Consider the following 24,063-nt stretch of genomic DNA (forward strand, 5'->3'; position numbering starts at 1 on the left):
TTTTGCAAGTCTCTATCACAATAGAAACTTTGATGCTGATGAGGGAGGGCAGGGTACTGACTTATTTCCATTAAAAAAATACATGTTTTTTATAGAAGCAATCAAACATAAATAATTATTTAAAAGGCAAAACCAGCCTTGACTGAGGTGGCTCAGTGGGTTGAGTGTCGTCCCACAAGTCAAGGGGTCACCAGTTCCCTTCCCAGTCAGGGCACAGGCCTGGGCTGCAGGCCAGGTCCCCAGTTGCGCGCATGCAAGAGGCAACCAGTCAATGTTTTTCTTCCACATTGGTGTTTCTCTCCCTCTGTTTCTCCTTCCCTCCTCCTCTCTCTAAAAATAAATAAATAAATAAAATTTTTTTAAAGGGAAAACCACACATTTCTGCCACCAAGATATAATCACTATTAGCATTGGTATACAGTATCTCTGCTTATGCCCTCTATTTTTGTTTTGCTTTATAAAATAAGAATTTACCATTTTGTAATCTACTTATATGTTAATTTAACTTAACAGCTATTATCAAACATTCTTCTACAACAATGACCGAAGGTTCCATCTTATTAAAGAATTTGGATTTACAATACTAGAATATTTTCTTTTTCTTTTTTTAAGATTTTATGGATTTATTTTTAGAGAGAGGGGAAAGGAGGGAGACAGAGATAGAGAGAAACATTGATCAGTTGCCCCTCACACACCCCCAACCAGGGACCCAGCCTGCAACCCAGGCATGTTCCCTGATCAGGAATTGAATTGGTGACCTTTCAGTTTACAAGCCAGCACTCAATCCACTGAGCCACACCAGCCAGGGCTAGAATAATTTCTTTATCTTAGAGTGAAGATTATATTTAATAAAAAAACCTCATGGACTCATAAGAATTAAATAATTCTGCGGGTACTAAGCACATCTTTTAAAACAAGTTTCTTTATAGGGAAACTTCACTTGCAGAAAACATTTGGCAAGAACAACCTCATTCTAAAGGTAAGTTGTATTTGACAATGTCATGAAGAACTTGCTGGTAACCCATGCATCACGTAACAAGTGGTAAATATGTTTCTTAGTTACTGTAAAGGGAGTTGAAAGAAGGCGGAGAGGGGGGCTAAGGTTATTACTGTATCTTTGAATCATGGAATTCAGTTATAAGCATAGGAGTCAAGGTACAGATAGACCATTTCAAAGAGTATTTTTATAAGATTCCTCAGTGTATTGAAATATTTGGTTTAAAAGTAAATTTAAATTTATACTAACTACCAAATAATCTTTTGTGTACACTAAGCTAAGTATATCTATAGTATCCAGCAGCTTAGACTGGAAAGTGATTTTTGGAACAAAAAAAAAAGTTTAAAACTAAGGTTATTTTATATTTAAATTTGTTCTCTTTTCCACTTAGAAACATGTTAAAAGTGATAAAAATATGAATATCCACCATAAGTAGTTTTAAAAAACATTAAATTGAATCTGATTAAACCTCCAACTCTAACCACCAAATTACAGGAAACAAAAGCATGGAGAAACAGGTTAAACAACACAGAAGGGTGTAATTGGAAAAAAAAATTTCAGCTTTATAGGGTAAACAACCCAGTTTCTTCAACAAAAAATTACTTTAAAGGAATTCTATTGGAATAAAAGCAATTTATGAGACATTTAACCAGTCACGGTACATGAATCTTACTCTACATTCCCAGTTCAAACTTTATAAAAATTCTGGTAAAATGTGAAACTTGGCTGACTGGATATTTAATATTCAAAAATTGTTAATCCTATAGGTATGATCACGTTTTGAGATTACGCTTTTTAAAAAGAGCCTCTCTATAGAAATACATACTGAAATATTTATTGATGAAATTATATAATGTCTTGAATTTACATCAAAATAATCTGGAGTTGGGTTGAGTTTGGAGAGCAGTGATGGGGAATTAAGATAAGCAAGACCATCCATGTTTAGATAATTATCATTAAATGGTCTTTACTTTTATACATTTGAAATTATTCATTATAAAAAGCAAATGGGTTGCCTTTCTGCTTTCAAACAATGCAAAATATTCATTGATTTAGCTGTCTTGAAAAATAGAGCACTTACTCATAAGAGTTTAAATCTAGTCTTCTTTTTCTATAGGTCCCAGTATACCTTTCTCCATTTTTGATGAGTTTCTTCTTTCAGAAAAAAAGAATATCAGGTTTGAGGTTTTATGATTTGTTTTGACACTTAATAGTTTTCTATTTTTATAAATGAGAGGTTACTGTTATCCATGTCAACAGAAAAAAAAATTGCTAAATGGAATGTGTCTTTTTCCAGTCCTCCTGCCGATCCCTCGCGATTTTCAGTCCAACGAAGACCCCTTGCAGTTCTCAAAACTTCAGATAGCATCGCCTCAAATGAGGATGTATCTCCAGATGTTTGCGTAAGGAGGAGCAGTATTCCTAAGTTAATATAAATGTGCTAGTGGATTGTTTCATTCAATTCTCGAAATAGTTTAGGGTTCAAATGAAAATTATTGACTTGAAATAAGCACATGGAAAGATGCTCAACATAAGTAGTCATCTCAGAATGCAAATCAAAAGGACAGTGAAATACCGCTTCACAGACACTAGGATGACTATGTTAAAAAAGACAAAATAACAAGTGTTGGTGAGGATGTTGAGAAATTAGAACCCTTATGCATTGCTGGTGGGAGTGTAAAATGGTGCAGCCACTTTGGGAAACAGTGGCAGTTCCTCAAAATGTTAAACATAGATGTCCATATGACCAGAAATTTCCTCATAGGTTTATATCCAAGAGAATTAAAAACATATGTTCACATAAAAAACTTGTACATGAATATGCATAGCATTATTTATAATAGCCAAAAAGTGGGAACAACCCAATCTCCATCAACTGATGCACAGATAAATAAAGTATTGTTTATCAATACAGTGGAATATTATTCAGGCATAAAAGTGAAAGAGGTACTGATACATCTTACAACTTGGATGAACCTTGAAAACACTTTGTTAAGTGAATGAAACTAAACAACAAAACCACATATTATAATGACTCCATTTACAGGTATATGAAATGTCCAGAATAGGCAAATCGATAAAGACACAAAACTAGACTAGGGATTTCCTGCTAATGAGTATGGGGTTTTGGGGGGTTGGAGGGGTGAACATGTTTCTGAAGTTAGATAGTGGTGATGATTTTCAACCTTGTTAATATACTAAAAACCACTGAAATGTTCACTTTAAAAAGGTAAATTTTTTGGTATATGAGTTTTATCAGTTTTTTTCAGTGGGGAAAAAAGTCACTGTGTTAAAAACTCGTAGCACTTTTTTTTAACATAGCAAAGAATCTTTGTTCTTTTTATATACACTGCTTTTTTGTGGTAGTGGAAGAGTTATATGGACCAACCATTTGACTTTAGTAATGTTCTGTTTTAACCACTATGGAGTAGTGACATGATAATACTTAGGGAAAAAGGGCCTCGCATAAACATTAAAGTCTTGAAGTTTTAAGGAAGACATCATCCCTCTCTTCAAACCAGCATCTGGAAACCTGTTGTGAGGTGAAAGAAAATAGAATGCGAGGTCTCTCCAGAAGGTTTCCAGCCATGAAATATGAAAAATAGAGACATTAATTGAAGAAGATTCAAGAAACATTATACATATCACAATGACACCTCAGTGCCCTTCAAAATAGGCACCTTGGGACCTCACACAGTTCTCCCAGTCACCCTCAGCTGCTCTGTCATATTTTCCTGAGTCTCATCCCTTTCAAAGGTGATTTTAGTTTTGGGAAAAGCTAGAAGTTGCAGGGTGCCAAATTCGGGCTGTCGGGGGCAGGGTGTGATTTGATGTTTCACCAAAAACTCCACATAAGACACGGTGCAGGAGTGGGCATGCTGTCGTGATGAAGCTGCCAATCACCAGTTGCCCATAGCTGTGACCTTCTGAATCATCCAAATAGTTTCTGCGGAGGAATGTTCAAGCGTTATGCAAAATTTGATGCAGATTCGTTGCTCTACTTAGTCATTTTTAACGCGATGCCCACACAGCACACATGCTCACTCAACATCATCTACCACCCCCACTAACTAGCACAGTGAGGTCGTCATTGTTCATGCATGTGCATTCCTGTCCACTCTCCTTGACTGCCAGGTTACATCGCTGTCATGTAAACTGTTCTTGTTCTATTAACAATGGCTAAACTTTTTCTGGACAGGCATTGTATTTTACATCCAGTAAACTGTACAAATGTTAATTGTACAGCTAGATGAGTTTTTACGGGTGTGAATATCAATGCAACCTCCAGCTAGATCAAGGTTAGAAAACTTACAGCAACCCAGAAGAGCCTAGGAAGCCATTTAAGACTATAGGTGCTCAGGCCGCATTCTAGCTATACTGAATTGGCATTTCCAGGGATGATGTCCAAACAAGCATTTTTAAAAAATAATTTTTATTGAATTTATTGGAGTGACATTGGTTAATTTTAAAAAAACATGTTTTTTTGTTTTGAATACTTTCCCAGATAATTCTGATAGTCCACTGACTGCTATGAAAAGGTAACATTGTAGAAGAATAATTAATTGTATGCTGTGTTTCGAGAATACAACCAGAGAACATAATGATAGGCTGGATTTGGAGATAGTGGTTCTATGTTCAACTGTTCATGGATGTGCTGAATTATTAGTCGAGTCAATCTAGTTTTTTGGTTTTAAACCTTTTACTTTAATTTTGTTAATAGGTACCTATCAGAATTTTCCTCCTAAAAAAATCATATTTCAAATGTCTAAAGTGCCGTAAGTAGTATTTGCATAAAATGTATTCTTAGACTATAGAAATTATTTTACTTTAATTTTATAATTTTTAGCCACATTAGTGTTTCTCCTAGATGTACCTCTTACCTCTACTTAATGTTGTCAGAAATTTAAAGTATTGTCAAATTGGTAATCTAGAAAATTAATATCTAGTATCCACAAGGGTTAAAGGAAGTAGGCACTTCTGTGTACTGCAGCGAAGTGTTTAACACAGTACAAATCTCTCTGAGGGCAGCCAGGCAATATGTATAAAGATCCTTAGCTTTCATAACCTTTTGACCTGATAATTCTACTTTTAGGAATTATTCCTAAGAAATTAAGATAGTCCTAAAGATTTAAATGTACAAGCATGTTTAAAATAGTTTTATAATAATAAAAAACAGGGAATGACATAAAAAAGTTGGTTCACTTCTGATGAATCATATTATTTTAAAATAATTTTTAATAGCACAGAAAATATGCTAAAAATATAATGAGAAAGAATAATATATACAATTGACCCTTTAACAACATGGGTCTGAACTGCACGGGTCTACTTATACCTGGATTTTTTTCCAATGTACAGTTCATCTGCCACATTCCCATGTTTTACATCCACGGATTCAACCAACCCAATAGTAAGTTTCATCTGTGGTTGGGAATCTGCGAATGAGGAGAGTCAAGTATATGCATTGTACTATGCCATTTTACGTAAGGGACTTGAGCTTCCAGCGGGGGACTCCTGAATCCAATCCCTCACAATACCAAAGGATGACTTATAAGTTTTGGGGGAGTCAAAGGTTATCTAAAGAGTTTTGACTGTGGAGGGAGAGGGAGTTGGCTCCCTTAACTCCTGTGTTGTTCAAGAGTCAACTGTACTAGCAAGTATGTCACTTGTTTTAAAATACCCTTTTTTAAATGAATAGAATATGCTTGTTCATGTATTGTACCAGATAGATATCTGGCAAACAGTAGTCGCTTCTGGGAGGGGTAATTGAAGTGGAGATGGAGTCAAGTGCAGGAGGGAGACATTTTACTATAATCCTTTTAAATTAGTTGATTTTTTTAACCATGTATATATATTTTTTTTTTTAATTTTTATTTATTGATTTTAGAAAGAAGGGGAAAGGAAGGGAGAAAGGAAAAAACATCAGTTTGCTGTTCCACTTATTTATGTACTCATTGGCTGACTCTTGCATGTGTTCTGACTAGGGATCGAATCTGCAACCTTGGCATATCAGGGTGATGCTCTAACCAACTGAGCTACCTAGCCAGGACTATATGTACTACTTTTAAAGAAAAAAGGATATTTATTTTTTTAAGTATATTTTATTGATTATATTGTTACAATAGTTCCAATTTTTTCCCCTTTGCTCCCCTCCGCCCAGCACCCCACCTCCCCCAACAATTCCCCCCCAGTCCATGCCCATGGGTCGTACATACAAGCTCTCCTGCCTCACCCTTTCATATATTCTTCTTCTTCTTCTTTCTAAAATTAATTAATTAATTATTTTAACAATAAAAAATAACAATCCCTCCCTCTCAGACTTAAGACCCTTTATAATCTTATAAAGGACAATGGACGAAGGTCTCGAGCTCCTCTAGCTGCTTCAAGCTGGACATGGTCGTCGTCCTACCTACCCTTGGGTCCAAAAATCCCCAATAAGAGTGGGGGTGTGGAGGGGAGGGTGGCCTTCCCACATGGGGAAGGATCGTGCAGACTCCAGGTCAGCTGGCTGTCCCCGGACAATGGCATGCTTGATTTAACAGGCTGGCATCCTTGTTGTATTCTGGGAGCAACAGATTTGGCAACAGGGTTAAAGGACATCATTCAATCCATAACCACTAGATGACAAAAGGCAGGTATTAATTTTTCAATGTCCCACATTAGGGAAAAGAAGGGCTTCTTTGGAGGAAGGTATGCCAGGTACATCTCACCTGTCCAAAACCCTTTTGCCTATTATACTTAGTTTGGGCTGAGGGAAATATTTTAGGTTTCCCCCCTCTCAGGCCTCTGGGCTCTTTCTGTCCAAGCCTTTAGGACAGGAAAGAGAAACCAGTTTTAAAGTGAAGCCCACAGACCACCCCGTTCTTCACCAACCCAGCCAACTTAGTTCAGCCAAGCCATTGAGTCTCAGGAGGCAGCACTGCAGACAGGATTAAGTGAGGCCTATACGTACAGACAATCACTCAGGCAATGAGATCATAGACTTATGCCCTTTGAAAACAGAAAACACATGTTAATTTATGTAACATAACCCACAGACAAGTCTCTAAATCTGTAGGACTGTCTTATCGGAAAGACATCCAGTTGCAAGGCACTTGACATTCTTCTTGCCTGTAAATTAAACGTCCTTGATAATGCCACATACATAGTTTAACTTTCAAATGAAAACAAATTTAAAACGAAAAGAAACCTTAAAGATGGTTAGCTGTACTACTTTACAGTCCACCACTGAGCATTGTGATTTTCCTTGAATTGCGATTTTTCTCCCTGGAATTAACCCTCCTTGTCCTTAAAGGGACTGCATTAAGTTCATTTTTAATTTATCCTGTTCATTTGCATAAACACAACAAGAGCAGCAAATGATCACTTGTGATCTTTAGTTCTGCTTTGCTGGAAGTTACGCAAGGAACATTTAGGGTGACCTTCAGTCTGCCCTTCAAGGCCCAGAAGCAGAACCACATACCTGGCATTCAGCCTTGCCTGTAAACACCTGTCTTTTCCAAGTCCTGGTTTTCCATTGTGCCTTAAGGTCCCATCTAGCCATCTTTCAGGAAAACAACCTTCATTCCTTCCCCGGAAAGATTGCCATGGACCGCGCATCGATCCAAGGTACCAGGCCTGAAAAAAGGATATTTAAAATGTTATTTTTATACTTTATGTATATATTTTCCATATTTTCTACCGTGATTGTGAATTACCTTTAAGAAATAAAATAAAACTTAAATATTTGGCATATAAAATAACTTAAAACTAGGATAGTAGATTATCAGAACATTTTCTAGGCCAAAACAAAGGAAAAATGGTATTAGTCCTCAAGTGCTTAGGTGAAATTGGTTGGGAAAAAAACATTGTTCAGTATTTTTCCTTTGTATAGAGAATCCTCACAGTGCGTTTTTGATGAAATGTAATTTGCTGTTTTCATGATTCAAAAACCTTTTTCCTCAAATATTATGATGTACTTTTTAAAATTGTGTTTCTTAGAGATTTTGATATGCTACTTCTGTACCCTGTGTTAAAAATCATTTAGTTAATGTATGTCTAAGTAAAAAAGATAGGGCATCCATAGGCTTATTGAAATATTTCAGCTAAACTACGTGGTTTTTATTTCAGGATGAATTTACAGGAATTGAACCCTTGAGTGAGGATGCTATTATCACAGGTTTCAGGAATGTAACAATTTGTCCTAATCCAGAAGACACTTGTGACTTTGCAAGAGCAGCTCAATTTGTATCAACTCCTTTTCATGAAATAATATCCTTGAAGGATCTCCCTTCTGATCCTGAGAGACTGTTGCAGGAAGAGGATCTAGATGGGAAGACCTCTGAGGACCAACAGACCGCCTGTGGCACTATCTACAATCCAGCTCTCAGCATCAAGAAGCTGAGGTGATTGGTGATTATGAGTTGCACAAACCAAATTGTTGAAGTGCTCTCTTATTGTGTGTGCTTATCAGTTATAGCAATTAATTATCAAGCTCTTACTACCTGCCAAGTACTGTGCTAAGCGCCTTACATGTCAGTAGGGCTCCCCCAGGTAAAATGTCAATGGAATATCGTAATTGATTTGAATATGAGGCTTAGAAAAGTACATTTTGATCCTTATGAGATTAAGAGGCCCAGGAGGGTTATGGTGGGGAGAGAGGAGGCATTTATTTTTCCTTTAATATAAGTTTAAAATAATGGTAGAATAACTTAATACTAATTTCAATAAGGCAACTAGTGATGTATTTTTTTAAAGTATCTTTTGATAACAAAAAAGAGGTCTGAGGGAATCATATAGAGAGCCAGAGACTAAGCCTTTTGATCTAGCCATATTTAAGTCAGTTAATTTAAACTTATTCCAGCTTGAAGAATATTCTTAAGTTTGCCCATTTGTGTTTTTAAACTGCATTTTCAAACTTTTCTCCAACAAACTTCTTGTGGCATTTGTTAGCATGTGTTCACCTCGAGTGATGTTGGTGTGTCCCTTTTTCTTTCTTGACCCTTTCTTACTGCAGAGTAAAAAGTCCAGAGAAGGGATAAACAGGAAGAAAGTTAGTGTCTTCGTCAGTTTTCTCAATAGTTTAGAAAAGATATAGAAGAGGCATTTACTATAGATTAGTTAAACAAAGCATAAATTTAGAAATTTAATGCTAGGTATTGCTTATCAATCAGGGTAGATAAAGTTACCTAGATTCTGATTATGAATCTATTTCTGTTTCAGGAAAATAATGGTCTTTGACAATGAGACTATTAAATATCAAATAAAACTATAACAGATAAGTTGACATATATTTTCCCTGTGAGGATTGACTCATTTATAATTATTTTAGCCCAATTATTGAAGACAGCGGTGAGGCCACACACTCCTCTGGGTTCTCTGGATCTTCTTCCTCAGTTATAAGCACCTCCTCCATCAAAGGTCTTCAAATTCCTGAGAAACTGGAGCTTACTAACGAGGCTTCAGGTAAGTACATATATACCACTGACTTGTAAGCAAACATCTGCATCCATGTCTAGTGAACACTTAATTATCTCAGCAAACCGAGCTATGCTTTTCTAGAAAATTTCCCGTAATTGTGAAATTTCTAGAAAATATTAGTATTAACTGAACATAATATCATAAAGACCCTGAGATAGATGAGTGTTGTTAGGTTAGCAGTATTAATCGTGCAATCTTGTTTTTTCCCCCCTGTTATAATACTCATTTCTGGGTGATTTCCTTTTTTTAAACAACTCTTCCCCTCCCCCCACAGAATACCCCATTCAGTCACCCTGGTGTTCACAGTATCGCAGACAACTACTAAAATCCCAGCCAGAGCTGAGTGCTTCTGCAGAGTTTTTTGTAGAAGATAGATCAATGCCTAAATTGGAAATAGAGAAGGAAATTGAGTTAGGTAAGTACCATTGAATGCATGTCCTTTTGTATATGACAGTGTCCAAAGTAATTACTTGTACTTGAGCTTAATGCTTTTGCCCAATAAATATTTCTAGGTTTTAAGAAACAGAATCATAGAAGTTGGCACATTGATAAGTTCTTGTCCCAGTAACAATAGGAATTCTGTCTTCTTTCAGTGTTTAACAAGTGATTTTGAAAAGTATTCTAGCTGCTACTAATTGGCAAATATAAGGTGCTGTTAGCCCTTAAACCAGGAAGTAAAAACTAGGGGCATATACATATTCCAGTGGTTTTTAAATAAAATCAAACCTTCCCAACAGGTAATGAGGATTATTGCATTAAACAAGAATACCTAGTATGTGAAGATTACAAATTATTCTGGGTGACACCAAGAAACTCTGCAGAATTAACCATAATAAAGGTAGGACTGATTTCTTGTCATTACAACTACCTTGTCAATAATGTGAATTGAAGCAGTAACTGTGGCCCGTGGTACCATCAAATCCTTCCAATAGTCTATAAGCTTCTTATAGGAAAGATACTGATGCTTCAGGAAATCACTCACCATTACGTGCCAGTTTCAGATATCAAAAATAAGAAGCTATTGTGTAAGTCTCTTAATGTGTCCATACATACTAACTATTCTATAATTTTACCTTTTGAGGAAATCTGAAATTTTCTGACTTGCTCCAGTACATTCTAGCCTTTACTTGCACACACACACAGAGTATTATTTTGAAATTTTCACTCCCCACCTCCTAGGGATCCACATTGCCTCTTTCTTATATTGGATGCCCAGGTATATTTGTATTTCATTTTTTTATTCTTTCTTGGTTTAAGTCCTCATATTTTAGTAGCTTCCTGAGAAGGGATGCATGAGCTATAAAGTTTTTTGAAACCTTTCATTCAGAAAATTCCGTATTCCACATCGTTACTTGATTAGTAAGTCTTGCCATTCTCTGTGTGAGATTATTTTTCCCCTCTCTGCATTCTTATAGTATCTTATTTTTGGTTCCCAGTCTTCCAGAATTTCACAATTACATGTTTTGGTAAGTCTTTTGTTACCCATATGCTAGGCACTCGATGGCCATTTCAATCTGAACTCCTTCAGTTCTGAGAAATTTTCTTGAAAGAATAAATTTTTCTTCCCCTCGGTCTTCTCCGTTCTCTCATTTCAGAATTCCATTTATTAGGATTTGGAGTCTCCTGGACAGATCTTTAAAAATCTTATCTTTTTTTCTCCTATTTTCTATCTCTGTCTTTTACTTTTTGAAATGTTTTGTCAACTTTATTTTCAGTCTGTTTTCTGGGTGTTTTACTTCTTTGTCATGTTTTTAATTTGCAAGAGCTCTTTTATTTCCAGATTTTTCTTCTTTGTGGCATTCTCTTAATTTCAAAGGTGGAATATTCCTTATGTTTCCGAGTATGTTAATGATGCTTTAATTTTCCCTTATTGTCTGTTTCCTTTTGTCTCTTTTGATCTCTGGTTTTCACATCTTTGGCTCTCTATATTCATACTTAAGTGCAGAACTCTGGAAGCTAATTGAATGCTCTGTGTATCTGGAAGGGACCTTGACAGCTGTGGGGCTCACTTTAGGATGGTCTTGCTTGGTCATTTTATTAGAAAACCCCCAATCTTTAGATCTTTTCTCTTGAACTGATCAGATCCTTCAGAGAAAACTTCTCTAATTTCCTGCTTGGGGCATATAACCCTGGCGGCTAGCTTCCTGAAAGATGAGTGGGGAAATTAGTCTGGAGAGTGGAGGGGAAGGAAGGTGTATCTTTATGTTTGATATATAAACTTGTTTCTTTTTCCATGTGGTAGCCCCGCCCTCAAGAGTGCCTGGTGTTCTCTAGTCCAGAGCCCTGCTGTTTTATACTCTAGGAATAAACTTCTGGTATTCTGGAATTGGGGAGAAGCAGTTGCTAGGCTGGGTTACAAGAGGAGGAGGGAGCATCTGGGATCTAACTTCCTCTTTAACAGAGTTCAACCACTCCTGTTTTAGCTCTGCCTTCACTCTTCTATGGTTAATTGGTGCCACCAGTTTTATACCATAGAGAGATGGTCTTATACCATAGATTTGGTTGCTCTCAGCTTTCTCTGTTGCTAAAATCAGCTTTCCTTGAGTCTGCCAGGTGAATTGTTATCTCTTATTGTTCTCTTTCCAGCTTCCAGAATTTATTGCCGCTGTGTCCTTTATTATAGAGTTATGCCTTTTAAAACATCCCTTTACTATTATTTCTGTTGGGGTATTGGAAAGGCTGGAGGGAATGTTTTTAATCTGCTAATCATAACCATAGGCTCTAATTGCTCTTATTTTTAGAACTTAATTTCTTACAGGTATCGTCTCAAGCTGTCCCATGGGACTTTTATATCAACCTCAAGTTAAAGGAACGTCTAAATGACGAGTGGGATTATTTGTGCAGCTATTATCAGTACCAAGATGGCTGTATTGTTTGGCACCAGTATACAAACTGCTTCACCCTTCAGGTTTGTAATAATAAAAGAACATAATTTCAGGTTGTCAGGTAGAGAGGTTTGTGCTTCATTTAGCAAAAGAATTTAGACCAATTCATTATAAATGAAAAACATCGATCATTTTCCTTTCCCAAGTTATTTTGACCAAGAACCTCTTTTAACTTTTTATTATGTCAATGTTCAAACATATACAAAATTAGAGAGTTGTATAGACCCTTAGTAATGTAGTGATGAGGTAAGAGGGGAGGGAAGCATGGTCGAGTCTGTGATTTATATTCGTTTTTGGTGAGCCAGTGCCTCTGGCCTGGGAACTTCGGAAGTGTTTCTCATCCCCGCGTGCCTGGGTGTGGACCGGAATAGCTGTGACGCTGGAGCTGGGGATTTCCCTTCCCCAGGGTGGGTAGGCCCTGGTTAACTAGTTTCCCTTGAGGAACAGAGTGCCCTGGACTATTTCAAAATGGTTTCTTTTCTCCTTCTCCTGCTAGAGCTCAAAAGATATGTTTTCCAATACTTACTGTGAGAACCTGGGTAAAAGCTCCTATAGGGTAAAAGCTTACAAAAGTGTGGATCTGTGCTTATGGGTCCTAGAAGAGTTACTGAGCTTTTTACCCGTTAAGACAGAATGGCAACTTTCAAGCTCCTTTTTTTTTTGTAATGAATGGGAACCAGAGATTGAAAGGTCTGTTTTTGCCACTCTTAGTTTTAGCTATACTAACCCCCTACTGGATTATTTTTAGAACCCAAACACAATATAACATTTTATTCTTTGGGATGGTCTTAAGAAGGTTTTGCTGCATGTTTTGATTGTAATATGAATTCCCTACAATGGTTGGAATAAAGTGTTTAAAACTACCATTGATTGAGCACCTTTTATGGGCCAGGTTCATCCTTGATGCTCTTCATCCATTATTTCATTAAATCCTCACAATCTTACAGAAGGGCAGTGTTGTTAAAACTGGGGCAAAGGGTCAGCCTACAAAGGAGCCTACATCCTAGTAGAGAACAACAAGGGAGAGTATAAAGCAGCAGTAAGCAAGGTATGGAGTAAAAGTACAGTTACTCTTAACTTACGAAAAACTGAGTTTTTTTGTCTTTCTATCTCCAGGATCTTTTTCAACACAGTGAATTTATTACCCGTGAAATAACAGTATTAATTGTTTATAACCTTTTGACAATAGTGGAGAAACTACACAAAGCAGAAATAGTCCATGGTGACTTGAGTCCAAGGAGTCTGATTTTTAGAAACAGGTTGGTCCTTTACATTCTTTTAATGTTTCTGTTAGCTTTCTCTTAAAACATGGATAGTTGCCATTTTCTTTTGCCTTTTGATAAATGGCACATTGACCAACACAGAATGTTAAGATAATTATTTGCTACCTAAAAGGCAATAGTCACTAAATAGTTTAAAAGAATTCAAAGAAAAAACACTTTGGAAATACATTAATTAAAAAAAAAAAAAAAAGAATTAGCCACTCAGTATTGTGATGGTTCTTGTCAAGAAGGAATATAAAATATGAATGTTTGGGGAAATGTGAAGTAGATTGTCTGAAATGTCTTTGAGTGGGGCCAGTACAGATCTAGTGAGTATGCTAGCAAAACTGAGGCACTGCTTCGTTTCAAAGACCAAAGCTTAAGTGGGACCAACGTAAGGTAATTGCTGAGAGGAATGGGTAAAACCAGAGTGCAAATGCAGACTACACCAAGAAAAGGGGCTTAGTGTTCAAATTAAACCCAGCTTAGTCATCAGGTTCAAAAGGAAAGCACAGAGCAGGAAATAAGAAATAAAGCCCAAATACTTAAGAACTGAGAAAGTATAGAACACACTAAGGTATGTACATTTACACAGTGGAATACTACTTGGCCATAAAATTCCCAAAGAAGGGAATTTTACCTTTTGCAACAGCATGGATGGACCTGGGGATTATTATGCTAAGTAAAATAATCAGAGAGAACAAATACCATATGATCTTACTTATATATGGAATATAATAAACAAAGTAAACTGAGGAACAAAATAGAAGCAGACTGACAGCTGTCAAAGGGGGGTGGGGATTGAGGGGCTAGATGAAAGAAGGTGAAGGGATTAAGGCAAAAAAAAGAAAAGACACATATGTAACATAGACACAGACAACAGTGTGATCGCCGGAGGGAAAGGGGCTGGAGTGGATGAAGCTGGGCAAAATGGGGAGAGAGGGGGTGGAAAGAGACTGGGCGACAGGCGCACGATGCAGTGTGCAGAGGATGTTTTAGAGTTGCACACTTGAAACCTGTATGGTTTTACAAACCCATGTCAGCCCAATAGATTTAATAAAAAACAATAAAATAATTATTTTTAAAAAGAATAAATTAAGGCATGGACAGAGAAGGCACCACAGGTTTTGTTTTGTGGAATGGACTGGAGGACCAGCACACTCCTGTAGTGACTACTGGTCTCATGGCATTTGAGTAAAGCAGTCCGGTTTAAAGATGCTTTATCTGCCCCAACCTTTTGGTATGCAGTTAACTTTCTCTGAGGTCCTTGATGTAAACTCAAAGCTGCAGTCATTTTTTACATTTCTCCCGATTACTTAATCTGTAAGAGAAGACTGACTTTGACTCAAACTCAAAGGAACCCTCAATGTATTTCTGCAATCATAACCAAAAGAACTGAAGCACCCACCCTCTTTCCTGAGACAGCAGAGTCCTCCAGTCTTCCCCAGGCGTAGTGCAGCGGCATCCCACATCCAGGGCACCCAGAGGTGTTTTAGATGAGATAATTCTTTGTGCAGGTCTGTTCCAAGCATTTTGGGATGCTTTGTATCTCTGTTCCCACAAAACTGCTCCCACCTCACCCAAATAAATACAAGTTACATTCCCCCACCATTGTGACCACCAGAAATCCTCCTGTGTGTTTCCAACTGTGTACAGTTTCTAGTTTCACTGTGTTTCACCCACTGAAGGTTCAGAGGATAGTGCTAGAGTTCTCAGGTCAATGGAAATTTTAAGCAAAGGGATATTCTAAGCCTTTTAAAGATTTGAGCATTTGTGTGCTATGTATTTAGATATCCCTTCTGTCAGTCACCAGAAGACTCCAGAAAAATAACATAGTGTTTAGGGGATATTGCCTTTTTGTCACAACTTACCAAATTTGATAGGAAATTTCATATAGATTCAAGAGGAATTAAAAGAACCTTTCAAAGTCATTTAATGCAGTTTCTATATGTATTTTCTGTGAAGAAAATAAGATCCAAAAAAGTGGAATGCCTTGCTTGTGATAACAGTGAGTGACCAATTAAAGAGCAAAGAGACTTTCCTGCTTCTTTTTATTAACCTAAGGAACATTTTTTTCTACCTCTCCCAAATTTTAAAAATATCTGAGAATTATAGTTTTGTGATGGTCAATTGCAACTTATGCCAAGGAAAAATGGGACAAATGTCAATTTTAAAGTAAAATAGATCATTCTATTCTGTAGAAGTATATGATTGGATTAGTCAAAGCCTGTATTTAGGAATAGAGGACCTGCCACCAATGTCAATCACGGATTTGAGGGAACTGAGAAGAACAGAGAGAGAAAGGAACACAAAAATAATCCGTTATTTTCTCTCACATAAATAGTTCCTACATCTCTTTTGAGTATAATAGCTTTATTGCATGGAATAGATAAACCCAGGGAAAATAAAATTAATTACTAGTGAATTAGTGTTACAAAGCTGTATATATTTTTTTGTTTTTGTTTAGGAAATAAGAGCAAGGTAGAATTTGATATTACAAACAGGATAGTTTTACAATATAGGTAGCACTTTACCAAAAAACAGCATTATGTGGTTTTCTGTTAAACACTGGGAGGGAAGAATCTGAATGAAAACAAACGTGGAAAGCCTAATCTATAATAGTAAACAGGAAAGGCTATGACACCTATAAAAGCTTAATTTCCTCTATCATTATTCTTATCAGTGTATATAATCATTGCTTTTACATGTATTAATATGTACGGTGTAAGGCAGAAGTCTGCACTGTACTTCCAGTATGGGAACTTGATAAATATTCTGTGGTGATTATGCACTATGGTTTAGTTATACAGTAAGTACTTTGTGTCACTAGACTATAATCTTGAAATTCCGCACTTGTGTGGATGGACACTGCCACTACTCTTACAGGTGCATTTTAAAAACTAACCACAGGAGGGAGCTGTTGTCATAGCTAAGACACACCTGCAGAGCCTCTTTTCTTTTTTTTTTTAAAGACCAGCTATGCAGCTTCTTTCATGGCCTATTTTTATTATCTCTTTCTCTTCAATCTGGGCTTAGAATCTACGATCCCTATGATTGTGAAAAGAACAATCAAGCTTTGAACATAGTGGACTTTTCCTACAGCATTGACCTTAGAGCACAGCTAGATGTTTTTACCCTTAGCGGCTTTCGGACTGTACAGATCCTGGAAGGACAAAAGATCCTGGCTAACTGTTCTTCTCCCTACCAGGTAAGTGTACAACAAGACTGAGCAAATATGGAGAGGGTATATTAATCTCTTTCTTTTCTAGATATGCTATGAAAGCTACTGTTTACTGATATTGTCTCTCCTGGAATAGATGGCCTAGTTTTCAGATATCATCAAGTCAAGCAAAATGTACCGTTTTTGGTTTCAACGTTAAAGAATATACACATACACGTGCAGACCCATGACTAACTCAGTAACCTAAGTGTAGTCTTTTATAAGTCATTTTCTGTGATCCTCTCGGTAAAATACAGTCTGCTCTGTATACATCAGAATTGGTGTGAATGTTAAGTCAAATAATGTGATACAAAAAGAACATTAGGACAAATATAAAGTGTTTTGTTATATGCACAAATCCTTTCTGACATATGGAATTTGCTGATTGAATGTGTAGCATGATGAACCTGAATTAATCATATGGACCACATTTAGATCACAGCTGGAGTCCACACAAATTCAGTAGATCCACAAATTTTATTTTGACAGTCCAGATATCTTTGTTAACCTTTTGTTCTTAAGGATGATTCCTAGAGTTGGCTCCACTGATCACTACTGTAAGGGTAAGGAACAGTCTCCTAAAATAATATGTCATAAATAAACTTAATCACTATAGTATCGTTTAACTCCCTACATAAATAAATTGCTGTAATAGTAGCAGAGAATTATTTTAGCTGATGGTGCTTTTTGTGATTTCAGGTAGATCTGTTTGGTATAGCAGATTTAGCACATTTACTGTTGTTCAAGGAACACCTACAGGTCTTCTGGGATGGGTCCCTCTGGAAACTTAGCCAAAATATTTCTGAGTAAGTATTAGAGATTTTAGGGTCTGCCTGCTCAAATAATTTTCTCTTGGGTGCTCTCTGCTTTGGCAGCCTTAGTTTTCTTAGTCCCAGTGCTATGATTCCATTAGTTTCAACCAGTTCTAGTTAAGAATATCAGTGGAGCACCTAGTGCAAGACAAAGGAATTGGTAATTAAAAATAAGAAACTATTCAGACTTCAGGTCATCATTCTGGACCTAGATGTATCATACAGGTTGCAATTGTAGTACTCAAGCCTCTTAATTTAAAAGTGTTAGTAGAACTATTTCATGAGAATAATTGTCTTAACCATTAGGGCTTAGTCTTTTTTTTTTTTTTTAAGATTTTATTTATTTCTAGAGAGATGAGAAGGGAGGGAGAAAGACAAGGCGAGAAACATGTGCAGCAGAAACATCAGTTGGCCACCACACACATAGCTCCAACCGGGGACTCGGCCCACAACACAGGCATGTGCCCTGACTGGGGATTGAACCTGAGACCTTCCAGTTCATAGGCTGGCACTCAGTCCAGTGAGCCATTGCAGCCAGCACCGGTCATAGTCTTATACCCCTTTTTCATAGCTATTGTCAAAGGTTAAGCGTCTCTTGAAGAGAGTTAAATTTCTAAATTATATACTAATTGTAGGGAATTATTTATTTAATGACTGGGTAGAACCAAAGCAGAGAACTGAATTTCCTTGGTGAAGAAGGAAATGCTCTCTTAATAAGAGTGCTTGGTCTCAGAACTTTAGTACTCCCTCAAGCCTGCTCATTCAATTTATTAAATATCCCATGTTCCACTTTAGTTTATCAGAGTTCATAACTTTCCAGAACAAGTTTACCAATCTATCTCTTGGGTTTTTTTTTAAGATTTTATTTATTTATTTATTTATTTTAGGCGGGGGAAGGGAGGGAGAAAGGGAAGGAGAGCAACATCGATGTGCAACATACCATTCGGTTGCCTCTTGCATGCCCCCAACTGGGGACCTGGCCCGCAATCCAGGCATGTACGGGAATTGAACCAGCAACTTTTCAGTTTGCAGGCCGGCTCTGAATCCACTGAGCCACACCAACCAGCACTGTTCTTTGGTTTAAAAAGAAAAAAAAAAATTGTGTTGAAGATTTAACACTGCTTCTCCTCCATTTCCCCGTCCCAACGATTGAATAGCATTGTTTTTTTTTTTTAATTTGATTCAGAATTTGGCCAGTCTTATTTGTCTCTAACATGTACTTTAAAAATAGGCTTGAAATATAATGTAAGACACGTAATATAAGGTAGGCTAGATTCAAGTATCTCCAGTTTCTGATCCTAGGTGGGTCTAACACAAACAAGCAGGTGGGGTCAACTGGGGTTTTGTAATAGTTTGGCCTTATACAGTAATTGAAGCATCCCTGATTTTTTTTTTTTTTTTTTAAGTACAAATATCATAGACTTAAGCAGTAGTTACTTTAGTCAAGCCTAGGATTCTCAGAGGACTGTGAAGATAATAAACCACTGGGCAGGGGCAGAGGTGCCGTAGTCTTTCTAATGACCTAGACTTTATTTTAGGAAAGTTAGAGTAAAGGAGACAAAATTCATTTTTGTCCTATTTGTAGAAAAGAAGTGCTGCATCTTAGTACACAGGAAATGTATAGATTTAGATGAGAGACTTTTTTCCCTTTATGTGCATTGTATTATATCTTTTCCTACTATGGCCTTTTTTTTTTTTTTTTTAATTTCACCTTGGACTTTAAAAGGACTGCTTGAGTGATCTCTAACCCTAAAGTTCTAGATATTACCTTAAATCATTTTGATGCATAAATGTACCTCTGAGTTAAACACAGAAAGAATTTTAACTTTTATATGCCTAATCTTGATGGAAATGGTTTTATATATTTTTAGGCTAAAAGATGGTGAATTGTGGAATAAATTCTTTGTGCGGATTCTGAATGCCAATGATGAGTCCACAGTGTCTGTTCTGAGGGAACTTGCAGCAGAAATCAGTGTGGTATTTGACACCACATTCCAAAGTCACCTGAACAAAGCTTTATGGAAGGTAGGGAAGCTAATTGGTCCTGGGGCTTTGCTCTTCCAGCAAGACAGGCAGTCAAGTCTCTCCCAGATTCCTGCCTAGAACCAATGGTTCTGTTGTGGAACACTGGACCTGTAAATGCTATATCCTACTGTAGGGCACATTTAGATGCACTGCCAGCACATTTTTACTTTTTGGTGGTGGTATACTTCTAGGTAACTGGCATTATTTTATACAGCAATGTACCTACTCTTGTTCTTGTCTAGCTTTATTAAAGAACTGTTTTATTCTAAATGGACTCTATGTGAATGGGTACCTTGTTGTTTAATGCATTTGTTTCTACTTTTCCCTGTACTTTTTTCTTTTTTGTAACTTGTGATGTGTACCCTTATAATCACTATGTATTTTAGTAAATAATAAAATAGCATTTGTTAAATTTGTGCTTCTAATATCTCATCTACTTTTTGCCAACTAAGATTGTAAATAGCTTGATTTTGTAGACAGGAGCTATTTTACCATGGAAATTTATAAATCCTGGATTTGGAACTGTTATGTTAGGATCGTAACAAGACAATAGCTAACCATTCCTTTAGGTGTTCCTTACCTTCCACTAAGTGGTCTAGATTGAAAAGTAGATAAAATGATTTACACAAGGCCAAATTTTCTTAAATTTCAAGTGGCAAAGTTGTTCATGTTTTTAATATATTTTAATGTTTTTTATATTTTTTATTTGTCAAGTTCCTTGGTCTAGTTATATAATCTAGTGGTTCTGTTACTACTGGGTCTCTTGATTATGTCAGTGGCTGTTAGAAAGGAAAAGAGAAGGTTTTGAACGGGCTTTAGCAACCCTTTAGAAATAGAATAATCACCATTCTCTTACATGCAGAATGATTTGGGGGAGGCTTGAAGGAATAGAAAGGGATTTTGTTGTTTGGAAGATTTGAAGATGCAGAAGGTCAGAATAAAGAGATAACTTCGAAGTGTGTGATAAATTGAAAGGGAGTAGGTCTAGATGTAGTATTGGGCCCCCAAATGGAAGCATGAACTACACCTGGCCTTGGGAATAGGGAAAGGAATCAGAACTGGAAATTATCTGTTTCATATTTAAATATCAAAATTATCAGATATGTCTCCATTCTGGTGCCTGATTTTTTTTTAAAGCTCTAGCTATCACTGTTACTGCTCTAAGATTTCTGGAAAGCAGAAAATTCTAAATAGATCTCAACTAAAAATATTTAAACATACATAGGTCAAAAATTCTTGCTCTTAACCAAAATACAACTCTTCAAACATTTTTGTGTTTGCTTCTCATACAACTGATGATGTGAAATTACATATTTGTGTCTCTTGTGTAATTGCGCCCTTCAGCCCCTCTGCCCTGCTTATTTCTCAGTGTACCCCTTTAACACAGAGTCATGACTCTGAGGCTGGACAATAAATTCAGATTCTTTCTTAACATAAGCTTAGTTACCATGTAGCGAATTCTTCAGCAACCTTGACAGCAGGGCTGACAAACCAGTGGTCATGGAGAAAGACTTATTTCTGTAAGTCCAGTCTGAGGAAGGGAGGAGACTCTGAGGAAGCTCTTCACTGGAGAACATGCAGCTGTTCTGCCACCTCGCCCTCCGTTCCCCATCCCCTCCAGCTCCAGTCCTTTGTCTAGGGGAGAAGACACTGCCTGACCAGTCAGGACCTGTGATGTCTTCGTTTTCTCTGTGCTAAGCAGAAAACCGCCAAGCTGGCACATTTTTATTTCTCTTGCATTTTATGCTTATTTGTCTTGGGAGAAAGAAGCCTCTGGTTTTTTTTGCAGCAGTTTCAAATGATTCTTAATTCTTTTCTTTCACTAAGACAGGAGTAGCATAATGATGGAAAAAAAAACAGCTGAAAAGGCAGGATTTTCACTTTTGTTTGAATGAGACGGTGGCACACACAGTGCCTCACCACCGACAAAGTGCGCAGCCACTAACCTGCCACCTCTGTGAAAGCCGTCACCCCCCTGTGGTGGCTGCATGAGAACCCTTCCACCCAAGTCAGAGTGCGCTGACGATGCCAGGCCTGGACCTGGAAATAAAGTTTCCCTGTCAGGGTGGGACTTTAGACTGTTAGTTGAGCTATTGTCTCAACATAGATAAAAAGGCCTTTCAGAGGGTTAGCACAAGGCTCTTTGAAATGAATCTTATTGCGTTTAGGGTAAAGTTTTTAAGCAAAGACAGCAAATAAGTGATTCTTTTCTCTTGCATCAGAAAATGAGAAATTACTTGTTCAACTGCACCAACTCTTTCTAATATGTTTAAATTTCCTTCCAATCTGGCTCCTAAAATTAAGACTTCCCTTGTAAGGAAGGTACATTAAAGAAAGTTTTTGGGGTTTGTTTTGTTTTGTTTTGTTTTATGACAGTCTTCAACCTTAATGAGATTCATGGTCCCACCAAAGACAAAAGCCATGAACAGAACAGGATAAAGGTAGCGTTTCAAATCAGCGTGGGAAAAGATGTATTATTCCATAACTGCTGTTGAAACAATGGATTAGGGTTTGATCTCTTATCACCAGTGCCACCACTAGTTCATACAGCATATTCCTACAAATTAGAGAAAGGCCCCTTCCTCTAGTAGATTCAGTACCTCTCCATGCACCGTTGAACTGGATTTCAGCACCCACTCAGCGTGGTGCTCTTGTGCAATGAATAAACTACATAGCCATGTGCAGTGGGCTTTGCCTGTTTTAATGCTTATCCACAAAAGAATTTTAGATAGATCAAAAATGTTAATATAAAAAGTGAAAATATAAAATATTAGATTACTTTGTAATTTTTTGTCTCTGTGACATAAAACCAGGATATAAACAAGAAGATTGCTGTGTTAGTATAGCAGATAAAGTCTAACATGGCCACCTATCTCTTCCTTCAAAAAAAAAAAAAACAAACCATAAACTCAAAGTAGGAAAAATTACTTATAAATATATACAAGGGGGGGGCCAAAAAAAAAGTATTTACTGAATATAAAAAGTTGTGTATTTATTCTTACATGTTTAAACTTCAGTCACCTTCCAAGTACTCTCCATTCGATGCAATACACCTATCAAGACAGTTTTTTCCACTGCTCAAACAAACACAGTTTTGGAACTCATCGATTTTGATGCCTTTTAGTGCTTCTGCCGCTATTTTGTTTCACCTCTTCCACATCAGACAAACATTTTCCTTTCAGGACTTTTTTCATCCAGGGAAACAAAAAAAAAGTCACTCAGGGTGAGATCGGGTGAATAGGAAGGGTGGGGCATGCAGGTCATGACATTTTTGGTCAAAAACTGCTGAACACTCGGTGGTGTGGGCAGGTGTGCTTGTAAATCACTCATCATGAAATAGGCACATGTGTTGAGTCTTCAAAAAAAATTCACTGATGCTGAACGCAGCCTCTCACAACAACGCCAGCTGGCACACTGATACAGATGGGTTCCTAGGACACTCACCTAGCAGGGAAGCCTGTTCTACAAGGGGCGCCCGTCCAGAAGATAATTCCAGTTTTTTGAGGGTCCCTTCTTGTACTTGCATTATATTTCACTTGGATTGCCTCAAGGTCTCATAACTGTCTCTGTGCTTCCCTACCCACTTCCAGTCACACATGAACCCTCCGGTGGCTTCTCATCTCACACAGTACAAAATGTAAAGACCTTAGCACAGCTGGCAAGGCCCTACCAGATCTGACCCTGCTATTTCCTGACTCCTTGTTTCTTTGTTCCTGCACCCTAGCACTCTATCTAGCCTGTGCACCTCCTTGCTGCTCCTCAGCATGCCAACTAGTTTCTCTCTTTACAGCCTGCCTTGCCATTTCTCCTGCCTGGAATGTTCTTTCCTGGGTTTTCGCGTGGATTACTCCCTTCTCTTCAGGTGTCTTCTCAAATATCCACTCTATCAGAGAGGCCTTCCCTGGCCATTCTGTACAGAATAGCATCCCCCACACACTGCTATTACTTTCTCTTCCTCTTTACCCTGCTTTATTTTTCCTATAGCACCTATCAACTACCTCGCGCGCGCGCGCGCGTGTGTGTGTTGTCCTGTTTATTCTTTTCAAAATTAAATGTTCTTTTTCACGTGTTTAATCAAAATGTGTACTTTATTTCCCACGTGTTTAATTCAGCGTCACATTCATCTGAATGTGTGTGTGTGTGTGCGCTATCAGAATTTAAGCTCCTAAGGGCGGGGATTTACTTTGTTTCCTGTTAAAATACAATATACCTGAAATTTTCATCATTCACATAGTAAAGAGTTGAAAATTGTGTTTGAGGATAAGGGGAGGTAAGCATATTATTAGTTGGAATGCAAATGTAGTGCATTATTAGGTGACTTGGCAATTTTTATTAAATTTAAATATTTGTTTCTTTCAGTTGATAGGAGTGTTCTAGTATGTATTTTAAAGACATATTGGCA

General features: G+C 37.2%; 1 protein-coding gene across 1 annotated transcript in view; it reads left to right on the plus strand.

Annotated features, from left to right (window-relative positions):
* BUB1B (BUB1 mitotic checkpoint serine/threonine kinase B) overlaps positions 1-20,054 on the plus strand; it is a 64,026-nt gene extending 43,972 nt beyond the window's left edge. Inside the window, exons 12-23 of the mRNA XM_090270400.1 lie at positions 930-979; positions 2,115-2,175; positions 2,295-2,400; positions 8,108-8,382; positions 9,309-9,442; positions 9,732-9,872; positions 10,195-10,295; positions 12,216-12,365; positions 13,459-13,601; positions 16,641-16,812; positions 17,524-17,630; positions 19,508-20,054. Of these exons, the coding sequence (XP_090126526.1) occupies positions 930-979; positions 2,115-2,175; positions 2,295-2,400; positions 8,108-8,382; positions 9,309-9,442; positions 9,732-9,872; positions 10,195-10,295; positions 12,216-12,365; positions 13,459-13,601; positions 16,641-16,812; positions 17,524-17,630; positions 19,508-19,739 (1,672 nt within the window). The 3' untranslated portion in view covers positions 19,740-20,054. The remainder of the gene's footprint in view (positions 1-929; positions 980-2,114; positions 2,176-2,294; positions 2,401-8,107; positions 8,383-9,308; positions 9,443-9,731; positions 9,873-10,194; positions 10,296-12,215; positions 12,366-13,458; positions 13,602-16,640; positions 16,813-17,523; positions 17,631-19,507) is intronic.
* The last annotated feature ends 4,009 nt before the right edge of the window (positions 20,055-24,063 follow it).

This window comes from Furipterus horrens, unplaced genomic scaffold (assembly GCF_987537825.1).
Source record: "Furipterus horrens unplaced genomic scaffold, mFurHor1.1.pri manual_scaffold_3, whole genome shotgun sequence".
Taxonomy (NCBI): Eukaryota; Metazoa; Chordata; class Mammalia; order Chiroptera; family Furipteridae; genus Furipterus; species Furipterus horrens.